Source organism: Ascaphus truei, chromosome 2, assembly GCF_040206685.1.
Source record: "Ascaphus truei isolate aAscTru1 chromosome 2, aAscTru1.hap1, whole genome shotgun sequence".
NCBI lineage: Eukaryota > Metazoa > Chordata > Amphibia > Anura > Ascaphidae > Ascaphus > Ascaphus truei.
The window spans coordinates 201,895,118-201,915,535 of NC_134484.1; the positions used below are offsets into that span (position 1 = coordinate 201,895,118).

Below are 20,418 nucleotides of genomic sequence, written 5' to 3' on the forward strand. Positions count from 1 at the left end.
GTGACCCTTATTGTGAAAACATTTATCGCTGCAGAATTATCTGTTGCTGTCATCAGACCATGAGACTTACCAAAAATGGTTTCCTCGGGTTTCGATACCCTGCACTAAGGGTGTAAACGCTGGCAACAAAAAGATTACAATATGTTAAAAGCGCAGCAAGCAGAGCCAACTACCAGCGGGCGTAATTAATGGATTAATTAGGCGCATTCCTGCCTCAGAAATGTTTGTTTCTATTTGGGGGAGGGGGGGACGTGGGACTCCCACTTCCCTTGATGCAAATGGTCTCTTACCAAGTACAATCCGTGTGTCTTCTTGTATTAGGGGAGGTTGCTCATCACCGTCTTCAGTGGAATCACTTGTCTGTGGTTCCTCAATAGGGATTGCCAGACTTGTTTCTTCAGCATCGCCAGCAGTGACGTTCTCTTCTGTGGCTTGCGTGTCTACCCTGCTTTTTTTGCTGTCATCCTTGACATGGTCTTCATCAGTTCCTCGACGTTTGCTACCCCAGCTTTGCTCATGGTGGCAGATCTCCCCGTTCTGTGACAAATCTGCTGGTATCTCTTTAACTTCTTCTGGCAATGCCTGTGTATCTTTTTCGCTGTCACCAATGAAATACAAAATTAATATATTCTGTAAGTTAGTAAGGCATAGGAAACTATTGAATCTAAAGTTGCTTCTTCGTGTAAGGGAAAGCTCTGAGCTCAATTCAAATGAAAGGGCTCAGGCTTCCCTGGCCCGAAAATAGGCCATCAATTGTAGTTACTAATTAATATATGATTAATATCTGATTAACTGTGGTACGAACGTCTCTGGCTTTCCCTATAGGTATGTTTGCAGAAGAGTTTACTGCACCTTTATTTGTTCCATGAACAAGAAGTACTTTTATGTACATGATACAGCTGCACTGACTGCTTATGGAAATAAAAATGCATAGTGTACCTCATACTTTACTTTACAGGATACACCTTGATCCTCAGACATTGAATAAAGCATTATTTTTTTATGTTCATATCATGGGATAATGCGCTTACATTCCGATGATGTTAATTCACTGCCTGGTGATGGCTGATTCTACATTGTGAAAGTGATATGCAACCTGAAAAATCAGATGCAATCAGGTTATGATATTTTCAAAAAGACAGAAACCTTCCACTTTTTGAAGACAAACTGAACTTCAATCATCTTTATTTTACCCCTATTTATATTGGTAATTGCCACACCAGAAACTTGTATATGCATTTCAATTTCATGAGTTGGATCATCAATAAGCACCGGATACATGTGATGTCACAGCTCCACTGCGGTCTACATATACTGTAGAACACAGAAAGTGTGTGTTCTTCATCAACAAAATAGTTTAGTGTTTTGTTCAAATAAAATGCAAGAAATCTTTAGTTTCATCATTTTTCCTACATTTGATGCAAACCAGTTATTCACATAGAGACCCATGTATCATGGCAAAAGTGGAACATTTCTATGGCAAAAAAAAAACCTGCACAAAATGCTACAAAGAAAGAAATCCTGTTGATTTTAATGGTACTTTTTTTTTTTATGTGTATGATGCAGTTATTCTGCCGCAGAATTGCTTTACGTTTGCCGTGATATTTTTGATACTTGCCCCAGAGATGTATGGGATATCAGAACAGCAAAAAAATGTAGGCATAAAAAAGGGAAAACTCCCCACCATAAAAAAGAACTTGATATTTCTATTGTCTCACATTGTCTTACTCCTTTGTCATACAATAGTATTGCCCGCCCACATTGTACTGCACTGTGGAACATGTTAGCGCCATACAAATAAAAGATTTGGTAAGATGTGTGTGTTGTATCACCTCTCCCTAACTTATCCCACGGCCACTTTTCATATTGTTATATGGTATGAACAGGCATATAAATAGAGTAATATAACTATAAAAAATAAAGTCTGTTGCCCCCAACTACAACATAGTTTCTATTTAAATGGAACAACAAGATCAAGTTACTAAGCCTAAAATATCTTAATTGATCATTAAAAATGAAGACAGGCCAGAGTATTCACACTGTCATTCACAAATGAAAAATCTTAAAGAGTAGTTTGAAAATATTTACAGTACTATACAGTTTTAAATGCACTCTATCAATATAATTACATATACAGTGCATACTGTATATTGACTCCACTAGGTCAGAAGTATCAACTTATTGTGTTCCAAGTTTAGACTAAATGTGATATTGTATTCCCTCAAAATCCAGATCCAATGGAGAAAATCAAATAATGGAATAATTTAACCCATTGCAGCCACTACGGATGGTCAGGCATCAAATACGCAACACCCTAAAATGGGGATTATTGCTGATTGCACATATTTGAAAGCATTCCTGCTTATCTGGTCAAAGCTATCTCTAAAACATTCAATGCATATCTTAGAAAAATGGATGTGGATTCATTAGTAAACCCATATTTCACTGGGGACAGGATTGCATTTTGCATGCACTTTGTTTCATACTGTTTACACTGTTCTACATTTTCAAATGATAGGTACAAGCAAAAGTACAAGGCTGATAACATTTTTAGAATAGTAATCGTGTTAACATTACCTTTGGGAAGGATCTGTGCATGTCACGTGGAGCTGACCTTCTATCTCAGGACACTTTGATATATCTTGAGACGTTTCAGTGTAACCGACTGTTTGGTCTTGGTCCTCAGAAATCACTAATTCCTCCTCTTCTATAACTAATATAGACTTAGTTTCTTCTTTCGCTGTCTCACTTTCAACGATCTGTTCTTCATCTCCCTTTACTTCCTGTTTATTTGCATCCTGTTCAACTCCTTTTTCATTCTCACTATTTACGACACAAACTATTTTTTGTTCATCCTCGCCCTCTACAGTGACACATTTTGTGTCTTCCTTGTACTCCTGAATTTTGTGCAAACATTCCTCTGCATCCTCAGCCTCTGCGCTTTCCTCTGTAGGTGATTGGATAGTTTCTTCATTCTGAGCAGCAGTTTCTCTATCTACTACTGCTTCAGTAGGGAAAATGATAGGAGTGCCTCCTTGAACAGAAGTTTTGCTGTGTGAGATGGGTATATCTATGGAAATACAACGCTCTATATCACAATTCGCTTCAAGCTGTACTTCTGGAGCACCGCCTTCAACCACGATTACAGTTGTCTTTTCAGTATTTTCTTGATTGAGCTTTTGGACCTTTTCCTTATGTGCGCAGAACTGGATCGTTTGGACAGATCGCTCTAAAAGCAATGACAGGACAGCAAGCGTATAATGGCTGGTATTATTAGTACCTTGCTACAGCTTACAAGCAAACTTCTACTCAGTGTCAGTAGCAGTGGCAACAAAAAAAGTCTTAATAAGACATTAAGCAGCAGTAACAAACTAACTAAGCGTAGTATAGGGCTTAGACAAAGAAAGCTGACATTGTCATGTATACTGTACATATATCAATATGTTTGTCCATTGAGTGAGGTTGCCTCTGGTATTCTGCCTTCTACAAAGGGATTTAATAAAAGAAATATAAAACTCTATAAAATTAGACTAATGGCCCCACAAATATGTAGATCCCACCATAAGATTCATAATATTCAAAGGGAAAGGTATACAACAAAAACTTAATAAGCATCACATATGCACAGTACATTGGTAATTAGAGCTACAAAATAGGCCAGAGACCACTCATTGTTCACATGCGCTTCTCCGCACTTCCTTCCCTTAGTGCAGATTTTGGGGTATGTTGATGACCTTTCTTCACAAAATGTGGCAATTGAGGATCTACGGTATACAGTAGTTTAAGAGTATTTGCAATTATACACATAACAGGGTCTCCCTTGCACTTGGGTACATAGATTAAACAACTGACTCAAAGGAGTTTACTCAATCTGTGCACTGACAAATGGGATAAGAATAGAGAATACAGTTATCACTGTTTAACATATAAGTCGCAGTTTGCCCACTATGCTACTTGCACTGCACTTTATACAAACTATGTAAATCATAGAGATCAACATTTAGTTCTACATAAAAATTCTGCCACAGAAGTTATTCATAAAGGTACTTTGGCTTTCAGTGTCTACATTGAATCTGAAGAGTCAGCAATGTACAGTATATTCCCCTAACTAGCTTGAAAGCTAGTGTGGCCTTCTGCATAAGTTCCCATGACTGAGACATACTTTCTATTTGGGAGTAATTACTTTCGTGCAGCAAAATGTCAATATTAATATTTCAGATACTATAAAAATTCTGAAAGTATTTCACTGTGTTGTTTGCTACAATTACAGGCATGTCTTCTATTGAAAAACTTAGTCTGTATATTCGAGATGTGCAAAATGAATTACAATTTACTACAAAGTAAAATGCTTCAATAACAGAAATAGCAAAATTGTTCTGAAAAAAAGGCATATTTTGTCTGGTTCGTGATTTTAAGTGAAAATATAGCAAATCTCGAATTAATAATTTATATTATGAGCATTACTGTATGGCAATTGTATCAATTAATTTTAGACATCCTGGGCAACATTTGGCAGCTCCTCTCTGGGAATGTTAGAAGAATAATGAGGGATATCCTTTTTATCTTCCAAAGGCATGCATTTGGTTGAGGGAACTGCTATCATGGAGGACGTATTGTGTCTCCCTGTTGACCAAGGAGAAATGGCTAGAATATATTTTTTAATAAATATAGGGTTGAAGCAGAGGGTCTCCAGAGCTGAACCCCAAACACTCCATGGTAAATACCCCCCTAAAAGTTTGCAATGAGATCCAGTGTGGAAGGGAACTGGGACAACTCACTGGTGCAATATTCCTAGATTTTGCAAAAGCTTTTGATACTGTTGATCATGTTATCTTGCTAAACAAACTCCAGTGCTAGGGAAGCATGCTTTAAACTGGTTTCATTCCTAGCTATCAGATCCCAACATGTGGGTATCTCTGGCACTAACTCCAACCCCATTGGATATCACCTGCGGTGTCCCGCAAGGCTCTGTTCTGGGGCCCCTACTCTTCTCAGTGTTCATTAATGATCCTCGTATAGCTTGTAAGGGATCCTCAATACACATGTTTGCGGATGACACAATCTTATTTGCACACAGCCCTAACCTCTCTGACCTTGGACAAGTACTTAAATCTGACTTTTTGAGACTTGAAAATTTTATTTCCCAAAACAAACTGTTTAAAACACTGACAAGACTGTAACAATGGTATTTGGGACCAAGGCTACATTTCTAAAGCGTCCAATGTAGAAGCTACAGATCAGAACCAACTCTAATACTATCCTAGCCCCTGTTACTAGTTTCAAATATTTGGGCTCATGGTTAGGCTCCCATTTAACATTTGGATTGCACTTTGATAACCTGATATCCAAAACCTATGCCAAACTAGGTGTACTATATAGGAACAAATCCTCTCCAAGTCTGCTGCTCAGAAAGCGCATTGCACAGCAGATGCTAATGCCAATCATCGACTATGGGGACATAATATATGGCACGGCACCGCAGACTCACCTTGGCAAAATTGATACCCTCTACAACTCAATATGCCGCTTTGTCCTCCAATGCAATTACAACACACATCACTGGGAAATGCTCAAAGAACTAGATAGGTCATCACTTGAGTCTAGGCGCAAAGTTCATCTCTCCTGTCTTTCCTTCAAATTCTTTCTGGGCAAGCGATCTGCCTATCTGAACAAGCTCCTCACCCCTACCACATGTAGCACTTATCATCTGAGATCTGACTCTAAAAGACTGTTCATGGTCCCAAGGCTCAACAAAGTATCCAGACGCTCCTCCTCTTACCGTGCACCCCAAAACTGGAACAACCTACTGGAGACACTCACTTCCGCCACCAGCCTAAATTCTTTCAAAACTAAAGCTGTCTCAAATTTTAATCTGGTCTGTAACTGTTACATACGCCTATAATATATTTTATCTCTAACTGGGCATGCAATTTCTTGTATATAATGTACTATATAACCCTTTTCACTTAATGTAACTTAATGTAACTATCAATGTATTACTTTCTGATAAAACATTTTATAAATAAATATGTCTTAAATGAGCAATCCATGAAATATCCTACGTGTGTTTAAAACAAAAAAAAAACTGTTCTGTAGCATTAGATAATACTTAGTATTTTTTTTTTCAATTCACCGCCTTATGCCATTTTAAGGAGTTTTAATATAATGAGCATCCTTTGATTTCTATAGCATGTTTAGCCACCTCCCCAGTGATCTTTGCAACACTTTCCTGTTCGTGATAATACTTGCCAATATTCCCTGTAGTTGGAGCTGCAAACTGTAACAATAAATAATATTACCCTAGTAATTTAAGAATACATTCTAGCTGCTGAGTTACAATGACTGAAGGATGAAACTGAAAGTCAGCCATTTAGTGAACCCTGGGAAGCAGGATCTCTGATAATTGATTACAGGAGAACGAATCAATCAACGACTTAGGTAATTAGTTTTCAATAAAGGTAATCCCAGGCTGTAAATATTAAAACAAAAAAAAAGATTTTTTTTTAAAGTGCCGCTTTGTTTGCCTTTTTAAAATCTAGATAAACTACATTTACTGCTTCAACTATGTTTCTAATGTAGGAAGTGACAGCCTCTTCCCCTTCTGATAGGCTCTGGCTCTTGAGCCCCGTCCTCTCTCTAGCAATGCACCAATTAAATCTCGTAACTGCCCAGTCATTAATATTCCAGGACTACATTGCCCACAATGCTGTGCAAGAACTGAATTAAATAACCGAGCGATCGATTACAGGAGAACGGATCGATCTGCAGCTTAGCTAATCACTTGTCAGTGTGCAGATTGTATTGATGCACATATTGAATGGGAAAAATATATATTTAAAAAAAAATGGCAGCTTGAACTGCAGCTTAAATGGCTGCCTTTCAGTTCCAATGAATCCTTCAGTCTGTATAACTCAGCAGCTACAATATAACCTTTCATTACTATGGTAACATTGACTATTGTTACAATTGACAGCTCAGACTTCTGTGAATATTGGCAACAAATTACTGTGTGCAGCTATTGCCATGTCGCATTATATACAAGCTATAGCATGTGAGTACAATTGGGGCTCGATAAGAAATATATTATGTTTATGTAATAATTTATTATGATTACACATGCAATCTTCTCAAGGTATACAGATCACTTTTTGTTTTTTTGCCAATTCTTACCTGAATCAGGGGGTTTCTTCTTCGGAGATGTTGTTCCGTTAAAATCTAAATATGGCTTCTCCTTTTCTTGCTTTGTTTTATGATCCGTGGTAACCTGTAGAGATGAAATAGATACATTTATGTGTGCAGTGTATATGTGGTAAAATATTACATTTCAGCTTAATCCAGTTAACAAGGACAATCTTCTAGTGATGTGACGACATGAAATCTTACTGGTTCCTTAAATCTACCAGCTGTATGAGAGCCAGACTTTTAAATGATGATCTTTGTTGGTAAACATTACTGTAACAGTAATACTCTGGCTGGCAATCAATCACACAACTATCTAGCAGGTCATTTTGGTACTGGATTGCCAAAGAAAGGCATTTTCACCCTGTGCCACTTAGCGTCCAGTTATCAATATTTTACCATTTTAGCATTTTTTTGAAAGTCAAATGAAGGAATAGAGAGATGATAGTCACGATGTAATGGAATGCATACAATTCCAAGTCTCTTTCTCTGAGTCTCTGTCAGTTTTCCAGTTTTCAACATAAATGTCCAACAACGCCTTAAATTGTGGGATGATAAAACCTAATGAGGTAAAGACGTGTTAAATGTGCTTCCACTATGGCCAAGGCATTAGATACTGTAGGACACAGATCATCACATGGGAATACAAAACCAGGACTGGATAACTAGCACACAGATCACCTGGAGTCAGATGACAGGTATGTAAAGGTCAGACCTATCACTTTTGTCCCTTTCCATTATAGATTCTCTAGATTTGTTACCAGTAAAGAAAAACTAAAAATTAGCTCAAACTGCACACAATTTATTAAATATTGTAAGATGCTTAGAATTAAAAAATGTAGCAAACTAAGCGTACATTTTAATTAACTAGGTATTCTTTTTTAAATACATTACAAACATTCGTATGATTATATGTACTGTAGCAAACTGTTGCATAGTTTTTGCATCACAGTTTTGATGCATCATAGTTGTGATGCAAGAGAGGCATTTGACCAATTATTATCATGATGCTGCTTCAGGTTAACTATGATGTCTTGCAGTTTCAAGATTCTGTCCCACATAACCGGTTCAAATAAAACAACTGTTTGTATAAACTTATTTTACTACACTTATTTTCACCCTGATCACACACTCTACTGTATAATTCTCCAGTAGTTTTGAATTTTGGAGAAATATTAAAAACAACTATTGCATGGCCTCTTAAAAATAGCATCTGTATGGGATTTTCTTAAAATAGCTTTAGGATTTTTTCATGTGTGAAGTTAATAGGTTTTCCATAATACAGCTACCTTTTACTAACATGATATATTTAAAAATTAAAATTAAAACATGAATTATTATAAAAATAAACTGATTTTCATAATTTAATGTTTAATACTCCACTTGCTATCTGGTGCCTATTTTGCCGTCATGTTACAAATGCTGTTTTAGACACCGCGAAAGAAAAGGAGAAACAGCAGTGTCATCCCCTTATATCACTATTCATCTACTGACATTCAGGGGAATTATAAATAAACTGAAACAACTCCCATACTCGAGTAGATTTTACTAACACTTCTTTGCTTTTGCACCCATGTTCACATTCTAAGGTACCAATAAATAGAGGCCTGATTACAGAGGAAAATAAAGATGAAAGTTGAAGTGAGGTGAAGCTAAAATGTAATTGATCTGCAGTAATAAACAAGCCCGAATAGCCAGTGAACAAAGTTTGTGGTACAAGTTGTTCACATTTGCTTAGTACATTGCAGACTGTGCAGGGCAAGTTAGCAAAGTCTTACAAAGTCTTCCAACATTTTTCTGCTTCATCACACAATGTACAAACAAATAAAATAAAAACGTCTTCATGATAAAAATGGGGTGTGAGGAGGGAGCAGCCTTTCAGAGCTGTAACACGCTATTCTCTGCTCAGTCAATTTGGCTGCTGGGTTAATCCAATAGGAAGCCCCAATATCATGCATCAATGACAGCACAGCCTCTCATTGGCCCACAGGTGTGAGGATAATCTGGTTTCCATATTGATTTCCCAAAAGAGCTGAAAACAGTAGTTCCATTCAAATAATGGGGGGAGGGTTGTAAAAAAATCAAATAGGGTGGATTGCTGCTTTAAAATGTAGCTTAATACTTATGGTGGGTTGAGTCAGATTATAAAAACTCAACATTTGTGAAATGAAGCTTTGCGTTGATTTATTTACAAACATTGCTTTATTGTATGATCTTTTCCCTTTAGATTGTAGGCGACTTTAAACTGCAATCTCTCAGGAAATGTAACAGCACATACTGTACTAACTTGTTTTGTTAGTTAATGTACTGTATCTTATTCTTATATCACTGTATTTCACCATCAGTTGCACTGTGCTGAGAAATATGTTGGTGCCTTGTAAGCAAATGATGATAACAGTACAAATAGCAAAATTACAAATATCATTTAAGCAAATAATAATATCACTTGTGGGCACATTCACAAGTCTCAGACAGATCTGCAACCCTGCTTTTCCCAATATCTCTTAGCATACAGTGATTCCACTGCAGCTAGGGATTCTGGGAATTGACATGTAAATGAGCTCACCTTTTGCTACAAATCCATTTTTAACATGGATCCCTATAAGCTTATGCCCGCCATATTACACAGCTTTTCAGCACATCCTGGGATAAAGAAGTGCACAGCCAGTAAACCTACTCACAGACAGCTATTTCAACTTTTTGGGTCTCATCAATAGAAGGCTGATTATATTGGCTTTATAATTTGAAGCTAGGATAGTTTTCAGCCACACATTATATAAGTTATGGTGGGTAAAAAAAGTGACAGAAAACCTCCACTGTACAGTAAGTAAAAATACCACTTGTGAGCACATTTACGTCTCAGACAGGCCTGCAACCCTGCCTTTCCCCATTATCTCTTAGCATACAGTGTGCACACTCGAGGCAATTCTGGGAAATCTAAGCTGCTGTCTTTAAAATAAATGCAGATATATCTGGATTTAAGTTTCTGTGGACAGGGATTGCCGGGAGATACAAACCGCATCATTCCCTGGTCGTCGGTAAAAAATCCACGTGTAGCCAGCTCACTAATTTTCAAGGCCGTGGGAAATGCTTTTTTTCTCTTGGCTCCAGGGAAAGTATATCTGGCTACAATTGTATACAGACTATAATATGGAAATAAACACGTTGATTTGCATTATTTTCTCTACATAGCGTACTGTATATAATTGCAGTAATTGTCATAATTTGCCTCTTCCTTGTTCTCTTTCAAGCTGCTCTCAGTTTATAAAAGATATTTACAAGTGGCCTCACAGTCTCTTCAATGAAAGTCAATGAACGTTTCCAAAAGGGTGAATCTGTAACTGAACACGCCAGCTATTCACCCGCCATGAATCTTTTAATAGCTGATGTCTGACTCAAACATCTGTCTTTCTGTCTGAGGGAGGAACACAAGGAGGGAGTTCACAGAGAAGGTCATGGCAACCAAGATTATACAAGTTAAACTCAATCACCCTTTATCCCCCCTCCCCCCCTTTTGCTCTTTCCATATTGTGATTGCACTTCAGGAAAGGCATCTGCCCCTGGGTGCAATGGACATTTTGGCACAAGGACCATGTTTTTGCTTGTGCAGCAATCACATGGTTGCGATCCGCTCGTGAAGTCTAGAACAGAAGAGAACGTTCTCCATTGTTTTAATGATTGAATTTGCACCTGTATCTCTTTGAGCTCATGGTCCCAAGGGTCACATGGGTCACTAGGATTGAACTATACACTGACAAAGAGAACAAGTGGGAGTGGGGGCAGGGGGTGACATGGGGGAGGGGGAAGAGGTGGTAACACATGTGGGTTGGGGGAAGAATGGGTGTCACAAGGGGTGGGGGAGAGGGGATGACACATGATGGGAAAAAGAGACAAGTGGGGAGTGACAGGTGGGATGGGTGATGGCGGAAGCACTGGGTGAGGCAGGGGCAGTGAATGACAGAGGAGTGCATTAGCGATGGGGGACCAGTGGGGGGGGGAAGTGGGTGACAGAGGGAGGCAATGGGTAACAGGGTGGAGCAGTGGGTGACATGAGGGGCAGTGGGTAACAGAGGGGACAGTGGGTGACAGAGGAAGGCAATGGGTAGCAGTGAGTGACAGATGGGGAGAGGGGGGGCAGTGGGTAATACCTTCTCCTACATGCTTGCATCTTACATCTTTTAAAATATTTGTTTGCGAGTTCGCATTTTTATCTGCAATACAAACTGAGTTGTTTCACTCTATTATACTATTTATTCTTTTTTATTTTCTTTTTCTTTCTTCCCAAGTGGAAGTCTTTTCAGGTTTTGCAGACCAAGAGTCAATTTTGCCACTTGAAGTAAGCCATTAATATTTTTGACATATCTCACTCCTTCATTGGACACTCCTTTTACACTATATTTTTTTGTTTTTGTGCCCCAATTTTTGTATTTTCTCTAATTTCTCAAGACAAACGAAACTTTGTCTCTTGGGAGCTGCACCACATTAATTTTGTTTATATTTATTCACATTTGCACGTTTTATAATTCATTTGCGCTCATTTTCACTTCACTTCTATTTGTCACTAAGTAGCTTATGAATTCCACAGAGGGTTCTTGTTTTTCTTCAAATACACATGGCATAGCACTGGCCCTTGGCTAATATACAAAGTCTCATCTACAATACATTTCAAACGTTATCTTACTGACATGAGATGCTTCTACTGTGAGACTGCATATGCAAAACCAAACAATTTTATTCATGCAGAAAACCAGAGGACACAACATTTTGAACGGGTGACCTACCGTTCGTCAGGTTAATTTACCCAACACCTGATGAAGGGATGGTTACCCCCTCTGAAACTTTGTGCCTACTGGGTTTCTGATTAACCATCTGAGTGCTGCAGCCATGTGTTTGCTGTTATTGAGTTATGAGAAAGGGTTGAGCTACAGGATAACCCTGGTTGAAGTGCACGAGTTCCCAATTTGGATGCCAATGCTGAAAATAAAATAAATCTAAAGACATCCTGCGAGTGTGCAACAGATGACCACATCCCTATTGTCATAAGACATAGTCAGGGATACCCCTAAAAAATTGTGAGGGTACCAAAGCTTTATTTCGTTGCAGAAGTCATATTGATCCAATGTATTCACATAAATCCCTGCAAAATACAATATACTGTACACACTATAGGTTATATTAATAGCAACTGAAGTAATAAGTAATAGATAAGTCTGTCCCCCAACATAGTTACTCCTTTTTTAGTACTGTAGGAGCAGTACAATAGTGCAAATGAACTCTCTTCAATATTGGAGAGCTCCAACATTCTTTTGGAACCCAATGTTTTCACAGCTCCTCTGGAGGTGTAGGGTTTGAATTATAGGTATACCAGAATCTTTGATACAGGAACGTATTTGTATTTAAATCTATCAGACTGGAACAATAGAAAAGCTACTTGTTCTTTCTTACATTTTAAATAGATTACAGAATGAGTTTATTCTCCAGTTTGATGCCTGCGCTTTAAGAGGTGATGAGTGCCACTGTGCTTATTCTGAGAAAGAAAGCATGCCTGCACAGACGTCAGTTTACAGAGCAGCCTATCATGTTCTCTCATGTTCTATGAGAGGAATGTGCTGACTACCCGCTAATGTCAATGTTCAGACTGCTTTGGATAGTTTGAATCAATTTTGTGGTGTCATATTTACATGTATTGTGTAAGAGAGCCTTTCTGAAAGGGGGAATATTACAAGCCATAAAATAAATCAAGACATACAAGACATGTAATTAGAAGATCTGCATACATCCTCTTAGTATGGAAACACAACTGTGAGACTTTGAATTGGTTATTTTATCATTAATGGGCCAAATTACTACAAGGAGACTAAACTGACACAGAGAGTGTTAATGGATGTACCCATTTTATCAACCTGTTTATGAAGTGATATTATATTGCAGAGGGCCCAGGAAGCAACATGTCAATTACAATGATTGTGCATCTGCTCAGACATAAAAGGGATAATGCATCATCATTAAAACCTGATCTGGATGTACATTCAGACTTCCGTAGCACATTATGTAGTAAGAACATATTAACATTTTTAGTGTGCATCAAAATGATAGTGCTAAAAAGTAGTACAACCCTTCATAAAATTTGAGTTGTATGTACGAAGGCTTCATGTATTTACACCACATGGTTCATTATTTTAAATGAATTTTGACGCATGGCATTGAATACGTGATTGACACCATTTCAATTAAACAGAACGATGTGTATTTTTTATTTATAGCAAGTGTTAGTCAATATAAATGATTGGTGTAATATTATACATGATAGCATAACGTGAAAATAATACATTTTGTTAACCTATAAAAATGAAAAATCCTTGCTACTGTACATCAAGCTAATCAGTAAAAGCTAAATGCTTGTTTGTTGTTACTGACTGGCTCACTGGCAGATCCTGGGCACTTATGGAACTCATGCAACAAATACTGTACCAGTGAATAGCAATATGTCACAAAATTGTGATTATCAGTAAGGGTCACTGGCACCTCCCAGTCCTGTTCATTACAATTTGCCCAAGGCATTACAGGCCCTGGTATTTTATATATGATTTAGCTACAAATAAGTATAGTATCAAGATGCCTATCCTGTTTTGGTTAGATTTTTTTGGTGGCTGATTTAAAGTGGCTAATGGTCAAATTAGTCGTGCATATTGGGCTTCAAAAGGCACATAATGTCAATAACTTCAAGCACAAGTTATCAAAAATGTGACTGTCGCTCTACCCTCGTACAGTATGTAACAGATTTAATTACTGTAGATAAATAAAGAGTGCTTAAAGGAGAAGTCTCTCCTACTGTAGGAGCAAAATGTATTTACTAATGACAGTGATTTGTTTAAGGGATTATGGGCCATATTTACTAAGAAGTGTTGTTAAATAAGACGCCTTCCATGCTGGAAGACACCGTGCAAGTGGACAGGTCGTATAGGCCATATTTAGTGAGCTGTGCTGTAAGGTGCTTTATAGGACTGCTTAATATGGCCTACTGTTGTCTTCTCAAAAAGCTTTGGCCATTGTTTTCTGCCGCATTGTGTGCAAACAAGTCTTTTGATGTGTGGATTCTAACTCCCAAGTCACATTATTTGGTGCTCGTACTGTATCTATGGCTTGCATTCTTTTTTCCATGCACGTCTGTATGGTATGAATGGGCTCTGTTTACTAAGCCATGCTGCAATGTGTCTTATTGAATAGTACTGTTTAGTAAATATGGCCCAAATGTGGGTGATTAATGATATTTTGTTACCCACATTCTACACAAATAAACATTTTTAAATATGGCAAGAAAATTGTTCAGTGACTAGGCTGCAAAGGGGAGCTGCAAAACCATGTTGTGTAGCATCACTGTGTATTTAATAAGAACCATCTCTCTTCCTCATCCACCATTACGTTTATTGGCTCTCTGATAGGGATAATGAAGGATAATGATATGCTGTAGGCAGACACTTGACAGGCAAACACTCCATTCAGAGGTCCCAAAGAAAAAAACTTGTGTTTAAATTCCAAAGAACCAAAACACACGAATAAATGCTGTAAGCACAGTAAAATGTGTTTAAGAAATCAAATTAGTTTGTTATAATCTTGATTAATAATGATGTTTTTTGGTCTCATGCCAGGGATATCCCCATTGAATAGGTGGAGAGACAGTGGGATTTCGGGGGGAGCACTGAGGGTAATTATGACATTTTCTTGAGGAAGAAATATTGCTATTTATACTCAGCGATCATTAATGTAAATTTAATGGCAAACACTAATTGTCACAATTGTTCAGTGACTAGGCTGCAAAGGGGAGCTACAAAACCAGGCCATGGCTGTACCATCACACATTGTCCACAGTTCATTTTTTATTATTATGATTTTATTCATTATGATTATTACGCAATAATGTATGGAGGCCAAACTTCTGCAATTCTCTGACAAACTACACTACATGTATTTTTTTTTTAAAAAAACACACAATGGAATATGATTTTTCTCTTTGATAAATTTGATGCAATTTTTTGGCACAATGGCACAACTTTGCTTTGATAAAAAAAATGCCTATTAATTAGCATTCTTTACAAATGGGGAGCAGGGATATACTGTATCCCCCCTGCTTTACAGATGGGACCACTCCTGCATTATACACTCAATCCTTACAGGCCTCTACTAAATGACCTGTGTTACGTGTTTCACCAGAACTAAATGGGTTGAACGCAATCCCTCTCATGTCACATACAGTATGTAAGATATCTTTTTTTTTAACATGGCTTTGAATTCTGAATTAAAGGAGCATTCCAAGAAAATTACCCCCTTTTCAGCATAGGTGGGAAGCAGGGGTCATTCATTTGTTAATTTCAGCTCCCCCTGGCTCCTGAGATACTCACCTCTGTAGGTGCTGCTGCTACTACTTCTTGGTTCTTAAGGCAATGCTTATAATGGCGGCACGCATGCGCGTAAAATATCGCTCGCCGCTGGAACAAACATATGCATAGCAATGAAAGCGTGAGAGCCACGTCCAGGCGCGTGATTTTTAAACAGATTTGCTAAATTGTTTTCCCTGTGCGATGGCCGCGTCATGGCCACGTCACGTGAGCGGTTCAGCCAATGGGGGCGAATTGCTCAGATGACATCACGGCCACGCCTCCACCACGCCTTCCTGTCGCCTCCCGATGCCTACAGCCGGCAGTGCAGGTTTCGGGCAGGAGTGACATCACGTCATGCCGGCTCTACTATAAACTAGGCCTAAAGCTGACACACGAGCCAATAAGAAGCGGCAATGAATGACGTCAAAGCTTCCTATTTGCCTGTATGCCATGGGAGATGTAAAACTCCATTTTGTTTGCTGCAGACCTTCGGAGGTAAGTATCTCGAGAACCAAGGGGTCCCTGAATCTGAAATCAATACACTTCAGCTCCAGCTGCAGGGGGGAAAAAAGGGTCGATTGAACCATACCTTTGCCATAATCAGAGAATGCCCATGTTTATGGCATCACAAACATGTAAATATTATTTAGAATACAGACTGAAGTTGGATACATTTTTTATACTATATATGTTGCCAACTGCACTGCCATAAAAACCTGGGTGGTAAAGATTATTCTGCTACAGAAGCTGTTACACACTGTGACAGGTCAGGAGAGCGTGTTTGTACAACCATGCGGAAATGTCTCTTTAACTAACAGGTGATCTCACCAGAGTAACATATGTTACTTTTTTTCTGAATTCAGAAAGCATCTGCCACTGGAGACTTTAAATAGTACAAACTCTGCATGAGAAGCACTCGGCAAGATACGAAAACAATGTATGAACTGTACTAATGGGAGGACAAAATATTTGTCAGCGCTCTAGTACTGAGTTTCCTGGGGAAATAAATAACGGAATGCAAAAAATATATAGGGGCTTATTCTGTAAACTGTGGGTTCACCCCGAAAATATTTTTTTCAACTGTAAGTGTAAGTCATTATCCATAAGGATGATGATCAAAATAATGAAAGATTTGTTTTTTAAAGGCTATAACAAATCTATTAATAAAGCAAACATACGTTACTTTCAAGTTATTTGCAAAAATAAGGTTTACCGCAATGAGCACATGTGTTGCATAGATTGCTGCAACAATTCTTCAAACAGCATAATTTTATCAGCATTTTCGGACATTAATACGCTAAATGACTCCTCAAAAACCTGTTATACATGCTTTAAATAATAAAAAGTAAGTAAGAAACCTAAAACAAGACTGGTAGTGAATCAGTGAGAAAGTGCCCAAAACTGCAAAATACAAATCGAAAGAAACAGGGTCTTGCACACTAAGATATTATATTTGTGCGTGAAAATTGAATTGCTAAAAAGTAGTACTACAAATCTTCACAAAATGTGCATCTTGGTAATCATACATACAATATAACACATCGATCGCTTGTTTGAAAATATTTTTGACATGTCCCTCTTGTTGAATACCGGATTGATACAATTTAAATCAAAGCAGACTTATGTGTACCTTTTATTTATAACTATTTTAGTAAATATAAATTATTTGTGCCATATAATTTATAATAGCCACACTGTAAAAAAAAAAAAGTTACTTTTTTAACCTATATAATGAAAAATCCATACGTATTGAATATATTTTTAGGTTCATGTACATAGTTCTTTCTGCTAACATTATTAACAGTCATTATAGGGTTCATGCCAAGTTAAACTTGGCCGGACGATTTAGACGCACATTTAATTGATTTCATGGTGAACATAATTTTTCTTTTAGCATATACTATTTACATCTGCACCCCAAACGCAGTCCAAACAAATGAAAAAAATAAGTTTTGACACAGCTTGCGCAGATGGGGAATTGCAAGCTAGTACATACTGTAGGCTCACACAGGCGCACCTGAAATGGAGTTTGACATGAGCCAAAAAAAGCAGTTTGCGACACAGTACATATACCCCACAATAACCTATTACATAACTGCAGCATAATTGGTTTTACTTACAAAGTAACGGGAGGCCACATTTTGAGTTATACAGTACTGTGCTGGCACTCAGAAAGAATACGGATGGAATGGTCTCACCTTATCATTTTTTTTGTTCACCAGAATTTTTCTCCTTTTAGTGTAATCCCGTACTCGACTACCGTTTTTACCTTTTTCATTACCTTTATCTTTCTGACTCTTCACTTTGTTATCACCCCCGGGTGGTTTTGAAGGATTCTGTCTTTTCTGGACAAACTCAAAGATTGCTGACATTTTTATCCCCTCCACAAGAAAACTGATAAGAGTTTGTGTGCCAAGCAATATTTGTTCTACCCCATCCAGTCTCTTTGCTTGTTGTTCTGCGTATTTATTAATTGAGGAAAGGTTGTTGGTCATTTCTAAGAAAAGTCCCTTCATTTCTAAAGTATTCTCTTTGTCCTCTTGTATTTGATATGATTTCTCTGTCTTGGTGGTGTCTGATTTTATAATTTCAAGGTCTTTTTCAATGCCACCAACATCCTGTGAAATATATTCCAGTTTCTTAACTACATTGTTCTGCACCACTAAGAGACTGTCAATTTTCTGGCTAAGAATATCGAACTTTGTGTCCATACTGTTTAAGGTCATTGGTGTCCTAGGGTCCTTGCAAACTAAGTGAGCTTGGGTAGCTCCTTGTGCAGCTCCTTGTGCAGCTTCTTGTGCAGCAGTGGGCCCGTTGTTCTGTAAAGCATTTGGATCAAACCTCTTGGCCAGAGAGGTCACCATGGACGATGTAGAAACCTTCCTACTGGCAGTGCTCATTCTGAACGCTTAGTCAGTGGAAATATAGTCTGCTGAGTTTTCAGAAGATGAAGCTACAAGAAGTGTTCTTCTCTGTTGTCCTCTCAGTAAATCACAGCTGTCTGCAGATCAGTCTAAAATAATATCTGATCTTCCTTTGATGCTGTTTTTCTTACTTAAAAACATCCTAGTGCGCAACAGGTTCCGCAAGAAGAAAGAAAATTGACTTGGAAAGAACATATGGCCCATTTTTCAACTGGTTCAAGTAGAATTAGTGTAGAGAGAGGCAAATGTTGTGCATCCTAAATGCACTCTGCTCTCTGACGTCAGAAGGGACAGGGGACCGGGTATATTCCACTGCATTGGAATTTTTACAGCATAAGGCCTGCAAGATATTTGAGAAGCCTCAAGTTGCATAGACTCTTTGACAGCCCTGTTCTTGCCTGTCAGATTTATGCATTTTTTTATGCAACATGATCTTGGTACGTACAAAGAATAAGGGCTACCTAATGGGGTCTTGATGTGGATGGAAAATGTAAATGCCAACTTAAAGCTGCTATTACGTTTGCATTGAAACCTTCCATCCACATCAAGTTTAGTCCCCCTTTGTGGGGCAAATACGGAATATACCAATTCTGAATGCAGATAAAGAAAAGGAAGACAGTAGTAAAGATGGGATTTTTAACATTAAATTCAGACACATTTGCTTCTTATCTAAGGAAAGTAACCCCTTTATAAAAAATGGGAGTTTTGCCTTTTATAGATCTGGCACAATTCTTTATCACTGGTAATGTCCCAGCTTTGCAAGCGGAAGACTATTATGAGTAACCCCCAATGTTCAGTTAAAAATCCTTTTTGTGAACATCATCATGGTTTTTATTTTTTCTGCTTGTATTTGCATCAAACATAATAATAATGGGTTTCTGGCTGTATATATTTGACATGAATTGTTAGCTAAGGACGTTTACCCAGCCTCAGATCCACCTGATTTTCATTTACTCCAAGTAAATCATTTAATGTCACTTACTGACCTAGAAATGCGAAAATTTGATAAAAACATTTTTCATATACTTATATACCACCTCCCTTACTATTCTCAATTGACACTCTCTAACTCGTAAACTGATCTGCATGTGTCAAAAGTGTAGCAAAGATTCATGGATGCTAAGACACACAAAATGAAAAAAGATACTATCCGTATCAATTTTGCTTCACAATTGCTTTCATGCATAATCCCATATGTTTTTGGCCAATTTAGAACGTTAGTTGATTTTCCAATAAAATATGCAATCAGGATTAAAATGTTAAAACAAAAGCAGAACCTTGCTTTTTATTTTTTTATGGACCCTTAAAAGCATTACATTTTCATATCATTATTATGTTTTAGTTTTAATTTGTATTTATTTTAGTGGAGCACTTTCTTTCACCGCTGCAAAGTTTAAACAAACCTTCTGATTATGTGTTTGCAGATTATTTTTGTGTACAGATTCAAAAGTGATATCAACTCAATCAAAAAATATGTTGATTTTTATGTTAAATTGAAGACCAGAATTAGGCCTTTTCATTATCTAATGTTAGATAGTTAATTGGCATGTCCGGAAAGTGGTAAAATTGCTGTAAATGTAAGTCTATCTACCATTTGCTCAGTGCCTATCTTTAGCTACCATCATAAGTTACAAAAAATATCATGTAACTAGCATATCACAGAGGCAGCCAACACAGCCAATACAAACATTCAGAAATGGAAAACAACACAATAAAAGCCTGGAGTTGACACATTTTAACATACTGTTTAAGGGTAACCCAAAAAAAGGGTAACACTTTTCAGTAGTGTTGAATGTCACAATAAACTCTGTTTCTTATAATGTAGCAAACATTGACATTTTTGCTAATTATGACACAGAGCATTCTATTTGTCCCTTGAAAAACATATGTTAATTTGTTAATTTTTGATTGGTGATATTATATGCTAAAGCTTTTAA

General features: G+C 37.6%; 1 protein-coding gene across 3 annotated transcripts in view; it reads right to left on the bottom strand.

Moving 5' to 3' along the window:
- MYLK4 (myosin light chain kinase family member 4) overlaps window positions 1-20,418 on the bottom strand; it is a 159,728-nt gene that overhangs the window by 39,185 nt on the left and 100,125 nt on the right. For 2 of the 3 annotated variants that reach the window (XM_075585825.1, XM_075585826.1), the window contains 3 exons: window positions 7,171-7,264; window positions 2,578-3,229; window positions 291-598 (listed from right to left, as the gene is read on the bottom strand). In XM_075585825.1, coding sequence (XP_075441940.1) covers window positions 291-598; window positions 2,578-3,229; window positions 7,171-7,264 — 1,054 coding nt within the window. Of the gene's footprint in view, window positions 1-290; window positions 599-2,577; window positions 3,230-7,170; window positions 7,265-17,755; window positions 18,724-20,418 lie in introns of those variants that run through there. The other variant, XM_075585824.1, reaches the window with a different exon arrangement.